Genomic DNA, 24,417 nt, shown 5'->3' with positions numbered 1-24,417 from the left:
CATACTACCTCAATCAGCCTGACTAACCGGTGTCTGTATGTAGCCTCGCTACTTTTATAGCCTCGCTACAGTATATAGCCTCGCTACTGTTTTTCACTGAAAGCTGACCTCCCTTTTTCGTCTTTTTACTGTTGTTTTTATTTCTTTACTTACCTATTGTTCACCTAATACCTTTTTTGCACTATTGATTAGAGCCTGTAAGTAAGAATTTCCCTGTAAGGTCTACTACACCTGTTGTATTCGGTGCACGTGACAAATAAACTTTGATTTAATTTGAGTGCTGCATCAGATGACCTGGCCTACACAATCCCCCGACCTCAACCCAATTGAGATGGTTTGGGATGAGTTGGATCGCAGAGTGAAGGAAAAGCAACCAACAAGTGCTCAGCATATGTAGGAACTCCTTCAAGAATGTTGGAAAAGCATTCCAGGTGAAGCTGGTTGAGAGAATGCCAAGAGTGTGCAAATCTGTCATCAAGGAAAAGGGTGGCTACTTTGAAGAATCTCAAATATAAAATATATTTTGATTTGTTTAATGCTTTTTTTGGTTATTACATGATTCCATATGTGTTATTTCATGTTTTGATGTCTTCACTATTATTATTCTATGTAGAAAATAGTATAAATAAGTGTGTCCAAACTTTTGACTGTTACTGTACATCAATATGTTTTTCATCAGTAAGGGGTTTGGTTGTTGTAACATAGCTCAATAGCATTTCTCCAGACACTTGTCTCTCTAATGTTGTCTATAGGAGGGGGTTCTCTTTGACGCGGCCATGCTGACCTGGGTGCTGAAAAAGACGTGTCCCGCAACTCACAAGCATCTGCAGAGACACGGCGTGGAGCCTCTGATGTTCGCCACCGATTGGCTGATGTGCCTGTTCACACGTCACCTGCCATTCAACACCCTCCTCCGAGTCTGGGACCTGTTCTTCTGCTACGGTCTGTTAATGAAGGAGGGAATGAATGAATTAATCTATCCATCTATCTATTCATTCATCTATGTTATCCAGTATATCTATATATTATGGCCATTCACCTGCTCGTCTGTCTGTCTGTCTGTCTGTCTGTCTGTCTGTCTGTCTGTCTGTCTGTCTGTCTGTCTGTCTGTCTGTCTGTCTGTCTGTCTGTCTGTCTGTCTGTCTGTCTGTCTGTCTGTCTGTCTGTCTGTCTGTCTGTCTGTCTGTCTATAGTGAAACCTAAAGAAAGTATTTTTCTAACAAAGGGTTTGGTTAATCTCACCTCTCACTCCCCACATATCCTGTGTGTCGTTCTCACCCTCTCCATCCCCCTCCATCAGGAGTGCGTGTGTTGTTCCAGGTGGCGGTTGTGTTGGTGCGCAGGGCTCTGGGCCGGGTGGAGCAGAGGGAGGAGTGTGAGGGCCAGATGGAGACTCTGGAGAGGCTGAGGGGTGTGAGGGAGCAGGTGCAGCAGGAGGACGATACCTTCATCGGAGAGGTCAGACACCTGGCCTCATGTACACCGGTTATACTTGAACTATCCTACCATGCATGTACAATACACACCTGTGTCACCCCACTTTTACCAACACTCCATCTCCCTTTCACCCCCACCCAGGTGTGTTCTGTCCCTCTTTCGGGTAAGGATCTGGAGAGGCAGACGGAGAAAGAGCTGGAGAAGTGGAGGAAGGAACGGCCTGCCTCCACATTTGATCCCCGGGGTCGTTGCCACGGATATCGGATGGTGTGGGCGAGGGCTCGAGAGAGGGAGGAGGAGAGGAACAGGAAGGAGAGGGCGAAAGGGAACCTGTCCATCCCACCGATTCGCTCGCCCTCCCTCCTCTCTCTCTCTCCCTCGCTCCTCCGCAAGAGGTGGAAGAGAGGGAGCAAAACAGACACAGGGGAGTGGGAGGGGGTAGGCAGAGAGGTGAGGAAGGTTTCAAAGGAGGTGTGGGAGGAGAGAAGCGAGGGAGGGGATCTGAGGAGAGGAAGTGAAAAGGATGGTATTCCAGTGAGGGCTCAGGGTGTTCCACCTCCTGCTACAGAGGACAGGGAACCAGTGGAACTGAGAGAACCGTTAGAACACAAAGAACCATCAGAACAGGACAGAACCCAAAAGACCCAGATGACCCCAGATTCAGCCGGAGTAGCGTCCCAGCAACGTGAGCTCACCTCTGACCCTCACGTCACCTCACAGGGCCAGGAGGAGCAGGGTGGTTTCAGCGAGACACAGGCCTCTGAGCAGCACGGCGACAGCCAGTCACAGGAAACTAACCACAGTAAAGGCTCCATGGAAACACAGGAAGTACTGAGCAAACAGTCAACAGAGAGTGCACGTATCATCACAGAGCACATAGTGACAGAGACAAAGGGGGAGGCAGAGGAACGCAAGGAGACAGAGACACATGCAGAAGCCAAGACAGAGGAGGAAACAGTGACAGAGATCCAGATTCACACAGAAGCCAAGACAGAGGAGGAAACAGTGACAGAGATCCAGATTCACACAGAAGCCAAGACAGAGGAAGAAATGGAGGCTGAGGTACAGAAAGGACAACACACAGATACAAGTGTAGAAACAGAGACAGATGTGGGGTCAAAAACAGAGACTCAAACAGATGTTAATGCAGACACTGAGACAGACACTGAGACCGACACGCAACAAGAGGCAGATAGAAACTTAGAGGCAGAAACAGACATTGGGTCACTGAGAGAGAGAGACAAAGAGACGAACACAGAGACTGATACCAACAAGGAGATAGAGGCACATACAGAGACACAGTCACACAAAGGGACAGCAATGGAGACACACACTGACAAGAAATCTGAGGCAGAGAGACAAACAGAGGTAGAAACTGAGGTAGAGGCACATACAGAAACAGAGACACCGGAAGAAAATGAGTCAGCGATGCACATAGAGTCAGACACAAGAGTAGAGGCAGACTTGGGGTCACAGATGGAGGCTGATACACACATAGAGACAGGGAAAGAGTCAGAGATAGAGGTAGGGGCAGAGACAGGGACAGAGACGCGCACAAAGGAAACCACTGACACAGGGATAGAGGAAGTCACTGACACAGGGATAGAGGAAGCCAATGACACAAACACAGGGATAGAGGAAGCCAATGAAACAAACACAGGGACAGAGGAAGCCAAGGACACAAACACAGGGACAGAGGAAGCCAAGGACACAAACACAGGAACAGAGGAAGCCAATGACACAAACACAGGGACAGAGGAAGCCAATGACACAAACACAGGGACAGAGGAAGCCACTGACACAAACACAGGGACAGAGGAAGCCACTGACACAAACACAGGGACAGAGGAAGCCACTTACACAAACACAGGGATAGAGGAAGCCACTCACACAAACACAGGGACAGAGGAAGCCACTGACACAAACACAGGGACAGAGGAAGCCACTGACACAAACACAGGGACAGAGGAAGCCACTGACACAAACACAGAGACAGAGGAAGCCACTGACACAAACACAGGGACAGAGGAAGCCAATGACACAAACACAGGGACAGAGGAAGCCAATGACACAAACACAGGGATAGAGGAAGCCACTGACACAAACACAGGGACAGAGGAAGCCAATGACACAAACACAGGGACAGAGGAAGCCAATGACACAAACACAGGGAGAGAGAAAGCCAATGACACAAACACAGGGATAAAGAAAGCCACTGACACAAGGATAGAGGAAGCCACTGACACAAGCACAGGGATAGAGGAAGCCACTGACACAGGGATAGAGGAAGCCACTGACACAAGCACCGGGATAGAGGAAGCCACTGAAACAGGGATAGAGGAAGTCACTGGCCCAAACACAGGGATAGAAGAAACCACTGACACAAACACAGGGATAGAGGCAGTCATAGCGTCCCCAAATGAATTTCGGACACACACAGAGACAGCATCAAAGACAGAGGTACAATACACAGAGCCCTCTAGAATAACACCAGCCAATCAGAGCCAGGTTTCTCCAGAGTTGACCTCAGGCCAAGACCAAACAGGCCAAGACCAGAAGATTCCTGAAAAACTCCAGGGTCCAGTCACCATCCATCCAGAGAAGAATCAGGAGACCCAGAACGTCAGAGAGAGTGAAGGAGAGAAAGAAGAGAAAGCATTAACATTTCCCTCACAGGAAGCCTCAACTGACATCCTTCCACCATCGCATCAGGGGGAATCACTGAAAGCTGACCTCACTCTCATACCTGGCAAACCAAAGTCCCAAAGTAAGAGTGAAAAGAGTGAGTCTCCACCTCCTGCAGACTCAAAGGCTGGATCTGGCAACCCAGTATCCACACACGCGGACGTCTCCTCCCAAAGGACTCAGGCCCGTGATGGACCTTTGGCAATCACTTCCGAAGACTTCCGGCTCTGCAAGTCCTCCAGCTCACGGAAGCTCACTCGGAGGCTCTCTGAGGATCTCTTCACCGACCCCAACCAATCACAAGCCACCTTCACACACTCTAACCAATCAAATGCAGGCCTCATTCAGTTCGACCAACCACAACCTAACACCACAGCTCCAATCCAGGTACCAAAACACCCAGAATCACCACGGCATGTCACAGGGAGCATCCCAGGCACTGTCCCACCTCAGACTGTGTCCAAACCAGGCAGAGGACCAACCGACACCCCCAGGCGATTTGGTCTCTTCCGCAGGCTCAAAGGGGAGCAGCCCAAACAGGACAGGGAGAAAGGGGAACCTAAAGTCCCTGTCCCCAAAATCCTGATCCAGGACTTTAGTGACGGGACAGGTGAGGGGCGCACGGTCAGGGGGGAGGAAGAGGAGGAGCTGAGCTCCAGAGAGAGGAGGAGGAGACGGAGGGAGCAGGAGAGGAGGGAGAAAGAGGAGGAGAAGTTACGGAAGAAGAGGGAGAAGGAGATGGAAAAAGAGGAGAAAGAGAGAAAGAGGGAGAGGAGGAAGCCTCAGACGAGAGGGAAGAGTTTTCAGGTGCAACACAGCAATGTCCCCCTCCCCGGAAACAGCGGCTCACAGACATTTGGTTCCAAAAGAAACTCTACTCCGTCTATGGAGACATACTTCTAACAAGCAAGGAAATCTAATCTAAAAATATTTTACAAACCACAAAAATGACCCATAAAACATTTCCTTCAATTGTAGACTTTTCTGGAATGTAAATAAAACAATTATTTTTTCTAACTCAGGAAAATAGTGTTTGTTTTATTCTAGGGCTTGTGTACATTGATCATTGACATGCCAACATAAACAGGAAGTGCTTGTTGTCCAATTCCTCATAACTCCGGAGTCCCCAGGGTGATGTCATCATCATGGTCCAATAAAAAGGCTGAATGTCCCGTCACTGTCCCTCATCTCTTTAAATATTTGTCCTGAAAGGGATTCCATAAGTGGTGTGAAATGGATTTACACACAGTCTCACAAACACACAGTGCTCCTGTTCCACCACCCCAATGTCACAGCGATGCTGCTGGGGTATCATCCTCGCTGTCGCTGGCCAGCACTTCCTGGCTCTTGATCGTTTGATTGGTTAGTTAAGAATCAGTCGGACAGACTGACCCGAAAAGCAGGGAGCGGCACAGAGCAGGGATGGAGAGGGAGAGAGGGGGAGAGATTTGATTCGATTTGAGTGGGAGAGCGAGAGAGGGGTTGGTCTTACATTTTGAACCCAGCAGTTGTGTAACTCAGCCATTCGACAACAAAACTCACATTTTTACTGGTCTGTCAGTGTCCTCTGTCTCTTCCTCCTCTTCCTTGCACTATGATAAGCTACATGTGGCTGGGTTGTGATTGGGCGAGAGGGTCCGAGCTGCGGGTGCATCGGAGGGACCCGCTAATTCACTGGTCTCCATGGCGATGAGGTAGGAGTCGATGTTGTCATTCTTCGAGTCGTCAGAAGCTGGCGGCGAGCGAGCTCTGGGGAGAGAGGAGAGGATTGTGGGTAAAGAGCAGGTTCCTGTACAAAGAGGTATGACTGCTCTGAATGTTTTACAGTTAATGTTCATTTACCGTTTTGTGTTGTTGATGTTATGGTTACGGAGGTTGGAGTAGTCAGAGAGTGGCGAGCACGAAGTTCACCTCCAGAACACTGTCTGTTACACTTAACACCACGAGGCAGACAAAAACAGATACACACACAAATTAGTCATACACAGGTAACACAAAATATCCTAGGAACTTAATATTCATATGTGGCCATTGTCCCTCCCTCCCCCATTTTTACGCTGCTGCTACTCTCTGTTTATTATCTATGCATAGTCACTTTACCTCTACCTACATGTACATATTACTTCAACTAACCGGTGCCACTGCACTTTGACTCTGTACTGGTACCCCCTGTATATAGCCTCTCTACTGTTATTTTATTGTTGCTCTTTAATTATTTGTTATTTTTCTATTTTCTTATTTTTTCTTTATTCATTTTTTTCTTCATCTTAAATACTTTCTTAACAGTTATTTTTCTTTTTGGATTGTTGGTTGGAATCACGTTGGTAAAGGATTCGGGAGACAGGCGCAGGAATGCGTGATAGGAGTCTTTACTGTACCCAAATTGCGGCGTGCCGTGTAAAAGCACAGGGCGAAGACCAAACAAACACTATACAAAACGCAGGGTTGAAACCCAAACAAAAGAGCGAGGAGTACCTCGAATAATTAACACACGCGCACAATGATTAACACACGGGACGAGACCCGTAATCATCTCTGCAATCCACAATGGCACGAAAGCCAAAACACACAGCACAGGTACTCACACACACCAACGGACATTGGAACAAAAAACGACAGCCCAATGGAAACCAAAGGGCACACTTATACAAGTACAATCAGTGGGAATAGGGGACAGGTGTGCGTGATGAAAGTTCCGGAGGGATCCGGGACAGTTAGGGGCTTGTAAAGTAAGCATTTCACTGTAAGGTCTCCACCTGTTGTATTCGGCGCATGTGACAAATACAATTTGATTTGATTTGAATATGTATCCTTACCTGCCTGGCTCATCAAAATACAATGAGACAGGAAGACCTGTGGATTCTGCAAACACCAGCAAGCCTTGAAAGACAAGGTAACACTTCATTAAGTGGCCTGGAATATTAAAAACTACTATAATTTTACAAAATATGGTTCTTGACTTACTAAAATTGTTTTTTTTTAACTCACTTCAACACTTCAATAGGGTCGAAAATAAAAACAGTTTCTCCTCAGCTGCCTCCTCACCTACATGGTTCCTGAACCACACTCCACTCACTGACACACCTCTTCCAGAGAGGAAGGGAAGTGCAGCACTGTGTCAACCACAACCTGGAGGACAAAAAGAAGGAAAACCAAAGAGGCGCTTTCGAGGGAAGATCTGAGGAGAAGAACGTTGACAGACTGATAGAGATTGAGAGAGAGGGAGAGAGAGCACGAGAGCGAGATAGGGAGAGAGAGAGAGAGAGAAGGAGAGAGAGAGAAATGTGCTGACCAGGGCTGGGGCACGAAGCACGTTAGCACGGCTCTCTTTATCAAACACGACCTGCAGACTCTCACTGTCCTGGAATGACAGGTTGTGTGTCTTCAGCCGCCATACGGCTCACACACACACACACACACACACACACACACACACACACACACACACACACACACACACACACACACACACACACACACACACACACACACACACACACACACACACACACACAATATGCCATAGTTAGGGGAAAACTAATGGTGCGAAGAGGTTTAAAGGGGTTGACTCTCTTTATATCAAACTGCTCTATGGTTAAACGGCATGTTTCCAGTCTGTACCATGTTTGCACTGCAGGGTGAAGGTGAGACTCTTCCATCCAGCTCAATGTGACACTTCTCTACTGTCTTCTCCAGAGATGACAGGGACCTGAACACAGTCTGCACACACTGGGAGAGAGGGAGGTTAAGTACAAATGACAAATATATCAGTACACTATGATACAATCAATGTGTCTCTGTACCTTGATGGCCACCTTGCAGCGAAAAGCATGTCCACAGGGAATGGTGTACCTGAATGGGCAAGACAAAAGATGTATGTGCTTTTGAACGGGGTATGGTAGTAGGTGCCAGGAGCACCGGTTTGAGTGTCAAGAACTCAAATCAAATCAAATGTTATTAGTCACATGCGCCGAATACAACAGGTGTAGGTAGACCTTACAGTGAAATGCTTACTTACAAGCCCCTAACCAACAATGCAGTTTAAAAAATAAGAATAAAAAAATATATTTAATAAAGTAACAAGTAGTTAAAGAGCAGCAGTAAAATAACAATAGCGAGAATATATATAGGCGGTACCAGTACAGAGTCAATGTGCGGGGGCACCGGTTAGTCGAGGTAATTGAGGTAATATGTACATGTAGGTAGAGTTCTTTAAGTGACTATGCATAAATAATAACAGAGAGTAGCAGAGGCATAAAGGGGGGGGGGGGGGGGGGGGGGGTCAATGCAAATAGTCTGTGTAGCTCCTCTGACACCGCCTGGTATAGAGGTCCTGGATGGCAGGAAGCTTGGCCCCACTGATGTACTGAGCCGTACGCACTACCCTCTGTAGTGCCTTGCGGTTGGAGGCCGAGCAGTTGCCATACCAGGCAGTGATGCAACCAGTCAGGATGCTCTCGATGGTGCAGCTGTAGAACCTTTTGAGGATCTGAGGACCCATGCCAAATCTTTTCAGTCTCCTAAGGGGGAATAGGTTTTGTCGTGCCCTCTTCACGACTGTCGTGGTGTGCTTGGACCATGTTAGTTTAGTTTGTTGGTGATGTGGACACCAAGGAACTTGAAGCTCTCAACCTGCTCCACTACAGCCCTGTCGATGAGAATGGGGGCGTGCTCGGTCCTAATTTTTCCTGTAGTCCACAATCATCTCCTTTGTCTTGATCACGTTGAGGGAGAGGTTGTTGTCCTGGCAACACACGGCCAGGTCTCTGACCTCCTTCCTATAAGCTGTCTCGTTGTTGTCGGTGATCAGGCCTACCACTGTTGTGTTATCGGCAAACTTAATGATGGTTTTGGAGTCGTGCCTGGCCGTGCAGTCATGTCGTCCCCTTATGCCATAGTTTGTACATCTCAATTGTCAGTAGAAACCACATTTGTTTAAGCAAGTCAGCCATATCAACTATGTTTTTTGAAAAGGCAGTAAATGAGGCTGAATGAACTGTTTCTCTGCCAGACAAGGCTCCGCTGATAGCCAGATGTAGCAGTTGTAAGGTTTTGGGACTCTGCTGTTGGGACAGCTTTATGTAGGCCCTAACAGTTTGTGAGCACCGTTTGTCAACGTTATAGTGCAAACAATGTATTGTTTAGTATTCTGTTGTGTAGTGGCTTTGCTGGCATGCACCCCCCCCCCCCAGAAAATGGTTTGCCCCAACAAGATTTACATGCTAAAATAGCCACTGGCAAGGAGTCGTCAGGCCAGGTAGTCCTGAGGCATGGTCCTAGGGTTCAGGTCCTCTGGGAGGGGAGGGAGAAAGAGAGGGAGAAAGAGAGAATTAGAGGGAGCATACTTAAATTCACACAGGACCACAGATCAGACGGGATAATTAAACCAGATATAACAGACTGACCCTAGCCTCCAGGCACATAGACAACTGCAGCATAGATCAACCTGGTCTCAGAGGAAAATGTATTATGTTACTAAAATCGGTGCTACTCCATTTAATTTGACATGTTATATTAGGTTACATGAAATAATATGATATGTAGGATGTGTAGTATGTTACAAATTCCAATAGGTATGATGTGTTACAAATTCCAATTTGTTGTTTCTAATGGTGGCCAAGTGGCTAATGCTAATGTTAGCTAGGTTAGGGTTAAGGTTGGAGTTAATGTTAGGAGTGAGGTTAAAGGTTTACGTTTAGGGTTAGGGGAAGGGTTAGCTAACATGCTAAGTAGATGAATGCTAAGGTAACATGCTAAGTTGTAACAAGTCTACTGAACAAAAATATTAAGGCAACATGCTATAATTTCAACGATTTTACTGAATTACAGTTCATATAAGGAAATCAGTCAATTGAAATAAATTCATTATGCCCTAATCTATGGATTTCACATGACTGGGCAGCGGCACAGCCATGGCGGGCCTGGGAGGGCATAGGCCCACCCACTGGGGAGCCAGGCCCAGCCAATCAAAATTAGTTTTTCCCCACAAAAGGGCTTTATTACAGACAGAAATACTCCTCAGTTTCATCAGCTGTCCAGGTGACTGTTCTCAGACGATCCCACAGGTCAAGAAGCTGGATGTGGAGGTCCTGGTCTGGCGTGGTTACACATGGTCTGCTGTTGTGAGGCCTGGCTTATGGCAGAGAAATTAACATTCAATTATCTGGCAACAGCTCAGCTCTGCAGTCAGCATGCCAATTGCACATCCCGTCAAAACTTGAGACATCTGTGGCATTGTGTTGTGTGACAAAACTGCACATTTTAGAGTGACCTTTTATTGTCCCCAGCACAAGGAGCAGCTGTGTAACCTATGTAACAAATTATAGCAAAACATTTGAGAGAAATAAGCTTTTGTGCGTATGGAAAAGTTCTGGGATCTTTTATTTCAGCTCATGAAACATGGGACCAACACTTGTTGCGTGTTTATAATTTTGTTCAGTATAGAATCGATGATACCTTTCTGTGGTGCCAGGGCATGTATAGTGTTGCTTTAGCTAATGGTTTATTGGTAGGCCTATTTGGTCGTAATTTTCTCATGTTAAGCCTAACATTTCACGAAGCTATACATGGTGTCACAACTGCTGGCTGTTGGCAATAATAGCGGTAGAGGTTAATAACTTTTTCAGTGAATAAAGTTAGAAATCTACACATTGCAAATTGTAAATAAAATGTTCAATGCAACAGCTATTCTAATCAACCTGCAGGACATTGTCACGTTCCTGACCTGTTTTCTGTTAGTTTTGTATGTGTTAGTTGGTCAGGACGTGAGTTTGGGTGGGCAGTCTATGTTTTCTGTTTCTATGTTGGTTTAAAGGGTGACCTGATATGGCTCTCAATTAGAGGCAGGTGGTTTTCATTTCCTCTGATTGAGAGTCATATTAAGGTAGGTGTTTTCACACTGTTTGTTTGTGGGTGGTTGTCTTCCGTGTCTGTGTATGTTGCGCCACACGGGACTGTTTCGGTATGTTTGTTCGTTCGGTTTTTGTGTAGTCTGTTTTCCCGGTTCGTGCGTTCTTCGTGTTACATGTAAGTTCTTACGTTCAGGTCAGTCTACGTTGTTTTGTTATTTTGTAATCCTTCCAAGTGTTTGTTTTCGTGTTTCGTCGTTTGCTTTAATAAATCATTATGTATTCACAACCCGCTGCATTTTGGTTCAATCCCTGCTCCTCCTCTTCGGATGAAGAGGAGGAGGAAAGCCGTTACAGACATAAGCCGTCCTCACGCTCTCTCCCAGCTTGAATAGAAAGTTGTTGTGTGTAAAACCAGTCTATTAATGCCAAATAATACAGTCAGTCCACCCTCAAAACACTAGCTTACTAGGGACTGCTTTATTATGCAGTGTACGATCTATAGCTGTATATAGCTGCTATTTAGGAACTTTTTATAAAAAATTACACATCAAATAGCCGTGATAAATTCATTCACTATTTATTGTTGAACTCAGCTGGTTTTGTCTGGCTAGTAGCCTACACAAATCAGCTACCAATTAAGTTTTGGGGGAATAAGCAACTGTCCTGTATAGGTTACCTGAATCTGCATGAGATGAGCCGTCCTCACACTCTCACCCAGCTTGGATAAAATTTGTGCGTATAACCAGTCTATTAATGCCAAATAATAGTCAGTCCATCCTCAAAACACTAGCTTATTAGGGTTTGTTTCATTATGCAGTGTACTATCTTTTGCTATATACCGTATTTAGCTTCTATTTATAAACTTTTTAATAAAAATTCACATCAAACAGCCTAACAATGAGGAAAAAGTAGTTGGCTTGAGGATAAATTCAGCCACTATTGATTGTTGAACTCAGCTGGTTTTGTCTGGCTAGTAGCCTACACAAATGGGCTGCAACATTCAAGGTAAATTAAATCCAACTTAAGAGACTCCCCTGGTGTCCTGAAGTCCTTTTTTGTGTGCAAATGTTTTCACCACGGCCTGTAGGTCCAGGTTGGGGGCCTGACTGTTTTCTATAGTGAGTATTACCAACCCAGACAGTCTTTCCTGAGACATTGTGCATTATATGTCCATTGTGCTGCACACAATTTAAACACAGTCTTGAATGATGCATGCCAAGAAAGACCAGAGATAAGAGACAGTTGATATTGCAACCACACAACTCAAACGCTGGTTCAACATGTATGAACAAAAACGCAAACTGCTATCTTTGTTCCGCCCTCAAGAACTGTTGTCTGCTAAAGACGATAATCTGTTTGCATCTGGCAATTTATCGTCTGTCCAGTATCCAGATGAGCTGTCCCCAGAGCTTCTTGGAGGCGACAGTTAATCTATTTCCGTAACGCATTGAGGCTGGCAATTAAGAATGAGAGGCTCAATTAAAGATGTTACAAACTTGCTAATTTTGAAGCACAACTCCCTTCTCCACAGTTTTCCTGATGTTGCTACATCAATATAGCTGTTTTTACCATCCCTGTAACTATCGCTTCTGCAGAGACACAACTCAAACGCTAAAAAACAGCTAGAAGAACAAGAAGGATTTTGTCATTTGCCACATATCTTTGTGTGGAACAGTAGAAGTAATGTCTCTCCTAACGTGAGCCAAACTTACTTTGCTCAGACATGTAAAAATTGCTTTCTCTGACCACACTGGGCAGAGAAAGCAGAAGTTTGCCAGTGTGCACCTGTGACAGAGGCACACAGAGTGAGAGTGATAGAGATAAAGAAAGAAAGGGAGAGAGTCTGAGTCACTGTCACTTGTGGATGAAAGGGCAAGGGCTATAGAGTAGTTAGGCTATCCAGCCTCACTGGGCTTTCTCATTGGTCTGGATGTGTCTGCCTGTCTGCCTGTCTGCTTGTCTGTAAGGCCTGTGAAACGCGTATTCCTCTACTCTCCTCCCAGTGATGACATGATCCCTCTAGGAGCAAAAGAAAGAACAACTTCACCACGAAAATAGACAAAATGTGACTTTTGTAGAGATAGGCTACAGAGAAACAAGAGAAACAAGAGAGAGAGAATTTGATTGTGAGCAAGACAAGGAGAGACTTAAATGAGTTTGAGCTGTTTTTTTGACACTGCTGAGTCTACAGAGTGATGTTTCAACTTTTCGGACAACATATGGACAACTGGAGTGATCATGCAACAGACAGGATATAAGGGGAAAGAATATGTCAAGAATCCATCCGGGAAAAAGTGTGACATTGGAGAAAGACTAGGATGAAAAAGAGACAAATCCTGGCATTCTTCCTAACAAGAGAAGAGACGCCAAGGCACATGCCTGAAACTGAACAAAGACTGTGGACAAACAAGGAATATTCCAGATTGTTCTCTGTATGTAAATCTCAATAGCTGCTGGTCTGTCTAATCCATAATCCATATACAGCAAATCATATATATGTAATGTACAGTACCGGTCAAAAGTTTGGACAAAAACCTACTCATTCAAGGTTTTTTATTTATTTAGACTATTTTCTACATTGTATAATAATAGTGAAGACATCAAAACTATGAAATAACACATATGGAATCATGTAGTAACCAAAAAAGTGTTAAACAAATCAAAATATATTTGAGATTCTTCAAAGTAGCCCCCCTTTGCCTTGATGACAGCTTTGCACACTCTTGGCATTCTCTCAACCAGCTTCATGAGGTAGTTACCTGGAATGCATTTCAATACGCCATACCATCGGTTTTGAGTTTAGTGGGACTATTATTTGTTTTTCAACAGGACAATGACCCAACACACCTCCAGGCTGTGTAAGAACTATTTGACCAAGAAGAAGAGTGATGGAGTGCTGCATCAGATGACCTGTTCTCCACAATCACCCGACCTCAAACCAATTGAGATGGTTTGGGATGAGTTGGAGTGAAGGAAAAGCAGCCAACAAGTGCTCAGCATATGTAGGAACTCCTTCAAGACTGTTGGAAAAGCATTCCAGGTGAAGCTGGTTGAGAAAATGCCAAGAGTGTGCAAAACTGTCATCAAGGCAAAGGGTAGCTCCTTCAAAGAATCTCAAATATAAAATATATTTTGATTTGTTAACACTGTTTTGGTTACTCCATGATTACACGTGTTATTTCATAGTTTTGATGTCTTCGCTATTGCTCTACAATGAAAAACTTTTGAATGAGTAGGTGTGTCCAAACTTTTGACTGATACGGTATATATGATATTATTTAAAATATATACAGTTGAAGTTGGAAGTTTACATACACTTAGGTTGGAGTCATTAAAACTCGTTTTTCAACCACTCCACAAATTTCTTGTTAAAACTTCTTATGGCTGGGAACCCGTTAACGGGATCGATATGACAACAGCCAGTGAAAGTGCAGGGCGCCAAATTCAAACAACAGAAATCTCATAATTAAAATTCCTCAAACATACAAGTATCTTATACCATTTTAAAGATAATCTTGTTGTTAATCCCACCACAGTGTCCGATATCAAAAAGGCTTTACAGCGAAAGCACCACAAACGATTATGTTAGGTCACCGCCAAATCACAGAAAAACACAGCCATTTTTCCAGCCAAAGACAGGAGTCACAAAAAGCAGAAATAGAGATCAAATTAATCACTAACCTTTGATGATCTTCATCAGATGACACTCATAGGACTTCATGTTACAGATTACATGTATGTTTTGTTCGGTAAAGTTCATATTTATATAAAGAAATCTCAGTATATATTGGCGCGTTATGTTCAGTACTTCCAAAAACATCCGGTGATTTTGCAGAGAGCCACATCAATTTCCAGAAATACTCATAATAAACGTTGATCAAAGATACAAGTGTTATACATGGAATTTTAGATCCACTTCTCCTTAATGCAACCGCTGTGTCAGATTTCAAAAAAGCTTTTCGGAAAAAGCAAACCATGCAATAATCTGAGGTCGGCGCTCAGAGCCCAATCAAGACAATCTGCCATATTGTGCAGTCAACAGAAGTCAGAAATAACATTATAAATATTCACTTACCTTTGATGATCTTCACCAGAATGCACTCCCGGTAATCCCAGTTCCACAATAAATGTTTGATTTGTTCGATAATGTCCATAATTTATGTCCAAATAGCTACTTTTGTTAGCGCGTTTGGTAAACAAATCTAACTGACGAAGCGCGTTCACTAGTTGCAGACGAAATGTCAAAAAGTTCCGTTACAGTCCATAGAAACATGTCAAACGATGTATAGAATCAATCTTTAGGATTTTTTACATATATCTTCAATAATGTTCCAACCCGGAGAATTCCTTTGTCTTCAGAAAAAGCAAATGGAACGGGAGCTACCTCTCATGTGAATGCGCATGACCAGCTCCTGGCACTCTGCCAGACCTCTGACTCAATCCCCTCTCATTCAGCCCCCCTTTACAGTAGAAGCCTCAAACAAGTTTCTAAAGACGGTTGACATCTATTGGAAGCCTTAGGAAGTGCAACATGACCAATATCCCACTGTATCTTCAATAGGGACTGAGTTGAAAATCGACCAACCTCAGATTTCCCACTTCCTGGTTGGATTTTTTTTCTGCCTGCCATATGAGTTCTGTTATACTCACGGACATCATTCAAACAGTTTTAGAAACTTCAGAGTGTTTTCTATCCAAATATACTAATAATATGCATATATTAGCAACTGGGACTGAGGAGCAGGCCGTTTACTCTGGGCACCTCTGGGCACCTTATTCATCCAAGCCACTCAATACTGCCCCCAGCCAAACTATAGTTTTGGCAAGTCGGTTAGGACATCTACTTTGTGCATGACACAAGTAATTTTTCCAACAATTGTTTACAGACAGATTTTTTCACTTATAATTCACTGTATCTCATTGAGGTATTTAAAACCATATTATAATCTCCCACAATAATAATAGAGTCTTGTATTGCTTGTAGGGTAAATAAATTATTACAGTTGAAGTCAGAAGTTTACATACACCTTAGCCAAATACATTTAAACTCAGTTTTTCACAATTCCTGACATTTAATCAGAATAAAAATTCCCTGTTTTAGGTCAGTAATAATGATATTTATTATGATCCGAATGTGCAAATTGTGCAAATTATTATTGTTAATTAATATCGTCATCCCTTTTGAGTTTCTTTGCCCATGGGAGAAGTATAACTTCATCTAATATTGTTGAATGAGTTTCCTGTAAACAATAGATATTATATTCCTTCTCTTTTAGCCAGGTAAATACTGATCGTCTTTTCTTATTATCTGCTAAGCCATTACAATTATAACTAGCTATACTTATTTCCCCATTTACCATAATGAGACACAAGTTTCAATTCTATTTATCATAATATGTTTGTAAACTTACCATTAAAAGTACCATGATGATTGAGTGTCCATATAGCTGTACCATGATATTTTATATTGTTTTCCACTATTCCACCCGCTGAAACCTCCTCCCCTCCCAAGTTGGGTTGTCGTCCATGTAACTGGCAGACCACCCCTGTCCACCTGGTCCACCTAGACTTCCAGTCATTGCACTACCGCTAGTTAGCATTGGTTCACAAAATGACCTCTAACTTCCTTCATACTGGACACAGAGACATTCAAATGGTATCCAGGAGTTCATCTGACACACAAGTACGTAGATAAATTGCAATAGAATCAGATACAGACACACACAAAATACAGCAGGAGCGACTCAGTCAATTCCGACACATTTATTTACTGGTTACTGTTGTTTTTTGAGGGTCCAAGATGATTATAGAACCACGTCATCTCTTCTCATACCCCTTTAAACCCCCCCATCGTTATAGAACATCACAAATGGAGGTTATGAGAGCAAGACAGAGATGAAGAAAGGGATGAGGCCAGGTAAATGTAACATATGAACTACATAGTACATGTACATAAGCAATGGGACCAGGGCAGAGCTTTTATGTATATTGATGTAACTGTTTATAAAGTTATTTTAAGCTACAGTAGAGTTCAGAAATAGTTTGCCCCAAAAGATCTTAAAACATATATTTTTTTAAACATTTAAAAAGTTCCTCAGACGTTAAATCGTAACCTTCCCTCACATGAACATGGGACTTATCAACAGCTGCTAATAAAATAAGGAAGTGGTGGAGGATCCTCTCTGCCGATTGGTTGAAGTGGACTGTCACTCAAAGCTGCTGGTCCAGGTAAAGGGAGACAGCTCCCGAGTCATCTGAAATCTTCTCCTCTGCTTTGACTGACAGCTGGCTGCAACTTTCTCGGGAGAGTAATATCTGTATCTGTGACTCAGAAACCTAGGGAGAGGAAGCGAGGGAGAGAGAGAGAGAGAATAAGACTGTCTCGAGATGCTCTTCACCTCTCTCCCACACACAAATGACTTACAGTATAACACAAAAATAATATGCTTTTATCTGTGTAATTAAAAAAAACCTCTTCAAATTTCTTGGCCTTGTATTGGTCCGCCCCCTTCAGGAAGTTCAGGAGGATGATATCACAGAGGACCGTACCCTGCAGCATATCAGAACAAAGACAGTTACACAAGTTGACCTAAAGAATCCTGAAATACTTGCCTCGATTCTAGGGTTAATGGAGGTAACATTCAAAACGTATTGTATAACCTCCTTTTAAAGCATACAGTCTGAGTACAGAAGCCTTACCAGTCCCACAGAGGTAAAGGCTGCCACTAGGTTGATCAGAGTAGGAACTGTGTTGAACTTCCCTGCCTGAAAGGACAAAGACAGATGAATCCCGTATAATACACAGATAACAGGTACACGCACACACACCCTAATCCACACTCACAAGCCCAGTGACCAGGATGTCAAAGCGGATGGCGTAGGCCTTGTGGAGAGTGCGGAAGTCCGTCCGATTCTTCATCCCATTCTCCGTTTTGTAATATTTGGCAAATCTGTGGATGGTGAGAGAGGGGGAGACAGTGTCATTGAACACAGAAATAAAACGAGAGGAGGGCGGGTAAGAAGGATGGAGAGGAGAAAAAAAAGAGGATGGGGAGAAGGAGGAAGAAAGAGGGGGAGTCTCTTGAACAGTACTAAACTGAAAGGGGTTACAGCACCTGAAGTTGTATCCCTGAGAGATGGCGTTCTTCTGAAACACAGCATCAAGTCGCGTAAAGGAGTAATGTGGTTGACATCTTTCTTCTGACTCATCCAGATTACACTCCCATTCAATATTGATCCCGATCTCTCCACCCTGATAGAGGGCGACAGAGGGAGGGAAAAGAAGAGAAGGGCAGATAGGTGAGGAGGGGGAAGAGGAAATGTAGGGACAAGCAGGTGGGACTGGAGATATATGAAATGGAGAGGGAGAAGTGGGAAAGAGAGAGGTTGAGAAAGCAGAATATAACAGAGAGGGGGAGGAGAGAAAAGAAAGATGGGAGACCCTCGGGGGAGAGAGATGGAGATAGAGGAGATGATGATGAAGAGGGGAGGAGATGAGTCTCACTGTCTGAGCAATGGTGGAGAAGTTCTGTCCAGTATAGCGCAGCACATCTCCCACCTTGAAGATGGGACAGTGCCGGTTGTGCTCCGGGTCATATGTACAGCTCCTGATATAAGTTTTATTCAGCGATGACGGGAAGTTCCCTCTGTGGGAGAGAGAAGGTATACATTTGAGTGATAGAGCCAAATCCCCTTCTTCGGTAGAAAAGAGAGGGCACCGCCTTGACAAGAAAGTTGGAGTGAGATCTCCTGAAAGTACTCGAGCACAACATCATAAAGGTCTTCCCCAATACAGCCCAAGAAATGAGAGGTGTGTGGGACCTGGTGACGTTGAACATAGGGAAGCGGATACTGTTCTTGATGAAGATGGTGAAGTTTTCCACCTCCATCATTGGTTGCCTGGGAAAGGGTTAGGGAGAGAAAAGAGAGAGAGAAGAAAGACTTCGGTAGGTGGGATGCACAAGTTGTAAACATGACATGTCATATGTTCATGATATTATGGTCTATATGAAGCAGCTTTCTTTATGAGACAGAGCCTGAGAGAGAAAGAGAGAAAGAGAAAATGAAAGAGAGGTCTTACATTATGACTTTGTCATTCTCAGCAGGGCACCAACCCTCCATCTCACAGCGGCCTCCTTCAGAGGAGTTCACACAGGCACCAGTTATTATTCCTGTGGAGGAGAGAGAGATAGAGAGAGAGAGAGAAAGAGAGAGAGAGAGAGTCAGAGAGAGAAAGCATGAGAGAGAGAGAGAGAGAGAGACAGAAGGAGAGAGAGAGAGAGACAGAAGGAGAGAGAGAAGGAGAGAGAGAGAGAGAAAGAGAGAGAGAGAGAGAAAGAGAGAGAGAGAGAGAGAGAGAGAGAGAGAGAGAGAGAGAGAGAGAGGAAGGATCAATGGAGTCCCAGCAGGGGAATGGTGTAGAATGCAAGAAGAGGAAAGAGTTGAAACTCACCGTTTCCATACTCTCCCCACCCCGAGTGGGTCAGACCAGACCACTTCATTATATAACCCCACAGATGAGCAACCCCAAGCGGAAAACCTCAACTTCTAAATACTCTCCTGCAACCCGCCTCACCCAATGTGGCATGGGTCTGCTTTTTTTCTAAAGTCTTTCTATTTTACTTCGGATCTGGAATCCCTCAACTGAAGCTAGCCAGCTAACTACCTACCAGCTATCAGTTAGCAAACCATTGCTAGCGGTCATCAGCTAACCTTTAGCTCGGAAAGCTCTCGCCAGTTCGAACAACGTGACTCAAACCAGAGCATAACGGACCTATTTCTCTCCATATCCCCCGATTCCTACCGCAAACTCTGAACATTTTCATCTGGATCTTCGCAACTAGCTAACCGCAATCCCAGGTGACCACTCCTGGCTAGGGTTTCCATCCCGGAGCAAGCACCAATTAGCCTGAAGCTAGCCCGGACAGGGCTCCTGTGCTTCCACCAAAGCCCACTCCTGGGCTACAATATCCGGACCCCTTTTACTGCCGGTACGGGGCACGGAACCCCGCCGATCCTCTACGACTGGAATACCGACATAATCTGCCCGAGGACTCCAACAGGCCCCTCAGGCGTGACGCCCGCTGAAGGCCCATTCTGCTAACCTGCTAGGCCTGCTAGCTACCTAGAGCTACTTGGAACCCTACTAATTCCACGACTGGTCTATCGACATCACCGCACAAAGAGGCAAAAACAGACTTACCCCCATCGCGAAGTCCCCCAAAGGCTAACTTTCTAGCCCCGGTCTGCTAACTGCTAGCTTGCCTGCCCCGGTCTGCTAACTGCTAGCCCCTGCTAACTGCTTGCTTGCTAACCCGGTCTGCTAACTGCTAGCTTGCTAGCCCCGGTCTGCTAACTGCTAGCTTGCCAGCCCCGGTCTGCTAACTGCTAGCTTGTTTAGCCCCGGCCTACTAACTGTTAGCGTGTTAGCATCGGCCTGCTAACTGTCTGAATCGCCGTGTCCCCAGTCAGCCCAACCACTCACTGGACCCATATGTTCACTTGGCTACGCATGCCTCTCTCTAATATCAATATGCCTCGTCCATTACTATCCTGGTTAGTGATTACTGTCTTATTTAACTGTAGAGCCTCTAGCCCTGCTCAATATGCCTTAACCAACCATGTTGTCCCACCTCCTACATATGCGATGACATCACCTGGTTTAAACGTCTCTAGAGACTATATCTCTCTCATCATTACTCAATGCCTAGGTTTACCTCCAATGTACTCACATCCTACCTTACCTTTGTCTGTACACTATGCCTTGAATCTATGCTATCGTGCCCAGAAACCTGCTCCTTTTACTCTCTGTTCCGAACGTGCTAGACGGCCAGTTCGTATAGCATTTAGCCGTACCCTTATCCTACTTCTCCTCTGTTCCTCTGGTGATGTAGAGGTTAATCCAGGTCCTGCAGTGCCTAGCTCCACTCCCACTTCCCAGGTGCTCTCATTTGTTGACTTCTGTAACCGTAACATCTTTGGTTTCATGCATGTTAACATTAGAAGCCTAAGTTTGTTTTACTCACTGCTTTAGCACACTCTGCCAACCCGGATGTCTTAGCCGTGTCTGAATCCTGGTTAAGGAAAACCACCAAAAACCCTGAAATCTCCATCACTAACTATAACATTTTCCGCCAAGATAGAACTGCCAAAGGGGGCGGTGTTGCAATCTACTGCAAAGATAGCCTGCAGAGTTCTGTCTTGCTATTCAGGTCTGTACCCAAACAATTCGAGCTTCTACTTCTAAAAATTCACCTTTCCAGAAACAAGTCTCTCACTGTTGCCGCTTGCTATAGACCTCCCTCTGCCCCCAGCTGTGCCCTCGATACCATATGTGAATTGATTGCCCCCCATCTATCTTCTGAGCTCGTGCTACTAGGTGACCTAAACTGGGACATGCTTAACACCCTGGCCATCCTACAATCCAAGCTTGATGCCCTCAATCTCACACAAATTATCAATGAGCCTACCAGGTACAACTCCAAATCCGTAAGCACGGGAACCCTCATAGATGTCATCCTAACTAACTCGCCCTCCAAATACACCTCTGCTGTTTTCAATCAAGATCTCAGCGATCACTGCCTCATTGCCTGCATCCGTAATGGGTCTGCGACCAAACGACCACCCCTCATCACTGTCAAACGCTCCCTAAAACACTTCTGCGAGCAGGCCTTTCTAATCGACCTGGCCGGGGTATCCTGGAATGACATTGACCTCATCCCGTCAGTAGATGATGCCTGGCTATTCTTTAAAAGTGCCTTCCTCACCATCTTAAATAAGCATGCCCCATTCAAAAAATGTAGAACTAGGAATAGATATAGTCCTTGGTTCACTCCAGACCTGTCTGCCCTTGACCAGCACAAAACATCCTGTGGCGTTCTGCATTAGCATCGAATAGCCCCCGTGATATGCAACTTTTCAGGAAAGTTAGGAACAAATATACACAGGCAGTTAGGAAAGCTAAGGCTAGCTTTTTCAAACAGAAATTTGCATCCTGTAGTACTAACTCAAAAAAGTTTTGGGACACTGTAGTCCATGGAAAATAAGAGCACCTCCTCCCAGCTGCCCACTGCACTGAGGTTAAGAAACACTGTCACCACCGATAAATCCACTATAATAGAGAATTTCAATAAGCATTTCTCTACAGCTGGCCATGCTTTCCACCTGGCTACCCCTACCCCGGTCAACTGCCCGGCACCCTCCACAGCAACCCGCCAAAGCCCCCACCATTTCTCCTTTACCCAAATCCAGATAGCTGATGTTCTGAAAGAGCTGCAAAATCTGGACCCCTACAAATCAGCCGGGCTAGACAATCTGGACCCTTTCTTTCTAAAATGATCTACCAAAATTGTTGCAACCCCTATTACTAGCCTGTTCAACCTCTCTTTCGTATCGTCTGAGATTCCCAAAGATTGGAAAGCTGCCGCGGTCATCCCCCTCTTCAAAGGGGAGACACTCTAGACCCAAACTGCTCAAGACCTATATCTATCCTACCCTGTCTTTCTAAGGTCTTCGAAAGCTAAGTTAACAAACAGATTACCGACCATTTCGAATCCCACCGTACCTCCGCTATGCAATCTGGTTTCAGAGCTGGTCGTGGGTGCACCTCAGCCACGCTCAAGGTCCTAAACGACATCATAACCGCCATCGTTAAGAGACATTACTGTGCAGCTGTCTTCATCGACCTGGCCAAGGCTTTCGACTCTGTCAATCACCACATTCTTATTGGCAGACTCGACAGCCTTGGTTTCTCAAATGATTGCCTCGCCTGGTTTACCAACTACTTCTCTGATAGAGTTCAGTGTGTCAAATCGGAGGGCCGGTTGTCCGGACCTCTGGCAGTCTCTATGGGGGTGCCACAGGGTTCAATCATCGGGCCGACTCTCTTCTCTGTATATATCAATGATGTTGCTCTTGCTGTTGGTGATTCTCTGATCCACCTCTACGCAGACGACACCATTCTGTATACTTCTGGCCCTTCTTTGGACACTGTGTTAACTAACCTCCAGACGAGCTTCAATGCCATACAACTCTCCTTCCGTGGCCTCCAACTGCTCTTAAACGCAAGTAAAACTAAATGCATGCTATTCAACCGATCACTGCCCGCACCTGCCACCTGCTCGCCCGTCCAGCATCACTACTCTGGACGGCTCTTAGAATACGTGGACAACTACAAATACCTAGGTGTCTGGTTAGACTGTAAACTCTCCTTCCAGACTCACATTAAGCATCTCCAATCCAAAATGAAATCTATAATTGGCTTCCTATGTCGCAACAAAGCATCCTTCACTCATGCTGCCAAACATACCCTCGTAAAACTGACCATCCTACCGATCCTTGACTTCGGTGATGTCATCTATAAAATAGCTTCCAACACTCTACTCAACAAACTGGATGCAGTCTATCACAGTGCCATCCGTTTTGTCACCAAAGCCCCATACACTACCCACCATTGCGACCTGTACGCTCTCGTTGGTTGGCCCTCGCTTAATACTCGTCGCGAAACCCACTGGCTACAGGTCATCTACAAGTCTCTGCTAGGTAAAGCCCCGCCTTATCTCAGCTCACTGGTCACCATAGCAGCACCCACTCGTAGCACGCGCTCCAGCAGGTATATCTCATTGGTCACCCCCAAAGCCAATTCCTCCTTTGGTCGTCTTTCCTTCCAGTTCTCTGCTGCCAATGACTGGAACGAACTGCAAAAATCTCTGAAGCTGGAGACTCATATCTCCCTCACTAGCTTTAAGCACCAGCTGTCAGAGCAGCTCACAGATCACTGCACCTGTACATAGCCCATCTGTAAACAGCCCATCTATCTACCTACCTCATCCCCATACTGTATATATTAATTTATCTTGCTCCTTTGCACCCCAGTATCTCTACTTGCACATTCATCTTCTGCACATCTATCATTCCAATGTTGAATTGCTATATTGTAATTACTTCGCCACCATGGCCTATTTATTGCCTTAACTCCCTTATCTTACCTCATTTGCACTCACTGTATATAGACTTTTTGTTTTCTTTTGTTCTACTGTATTATTGACTATGTTTTGTTTATTCCATGTGTAACTATGTGTTGTTGTATATGTCGAATTGCTATGCTTTATCTTGGCCAGGTCGCAGTTGCAAATGAGAACTGGTTAAATAAAGGTGAAATATATATATATTTTTTTTAATCAAATCTAAAAATTACAAACAGAAAACAGAAGAAAATGAACAACAATGACAAATGGTTTGATGAAGAATGCAAAACTCTAAGAAAGAAATTGAGAAACCTGTCCAACCAAAAACATAGAGACCCATAAAACCCGAGTCTACGGCTTCACTATGGTGAATCACTAAAACAATACAGAAATACACTATGGAAAAAGAAGGAACAGCACATCAGAAATCAGCTCAATGTAATTGAAGAATCCATAGACTCTAACCTCTTCTGGGAAAA

The 24,417-nt window shown here is 44.7% G+C and overlaps 1 protein-coding gene and 1 pseudogene across 1 annotated transcript in view; both read right to left on the bottom strand.

Annotated features, from left to right (window-relative positions):
* Positions 1–5,714: 5,714 nt before the first annotated feature.
* LOC120061895 lies at positions 5,715–13,743 on the bottom strand (annotated as a pseudogene).
* Positions 13,744–17,183: 3,440 nt separating this feature from the next.
* Positions 17,184–24,417, bottom strand: part of LOC120061894 (P2X purinoceptor 3-like) — a 12,280-nt gene continuing 5,046 nt past the window's right edge. Inside the window, exons 5-12 of the mRNA XM_039011671.1 lie at positions 19,054–19,144; positions 18,795–18,872; positions 18,478–18,619; positions 18,089–18,225; positions 17,818–17,923; positions 17,673–17,738; positions 17,446–17,523; positions 17,184–17,309 (exon numbers count right to left, since the gene is read on the bottom strand). Coding sequence (XP_038867599.1) covers positions 17,184–17,309; positions 17,446–17,523; positions 17,673–17,738; positions 17,818–17,923; positions 18,089–18,225; positions 18,478–18,619; positions 18,795–18,872; positions 19,054–19,144 — 824 coding nt within the window. The remainder of the gene's footprint in view (positions 17,310–17,445; positions 17,524–17,672; positions 17,739–17,817; positions 17,924–18,088; positions 18,226–18,477; positions 18,620–18,794; positions 18,873–19,053; positions 19,145–24,417) is intronic.

This window comes from Salvelinus namaycush, chromosome 17 (genome assembly GCF_016432855.1).
Source record: "Salvelinus namaycush isolate Seneca chromosome 17, SaNama_1.0, whole genome shotgun sequence".
NCBI lineage: Eukaryota > Metazoa > Chordata > Actinopteri > Salmoniformes > Salmonidae > Salvelinus > Salvelinus namaycush.
Note: the sequence above shows the minus strand (reverse complement) of the source record. Positions and strands in the feature narration are given on the sequence as shown.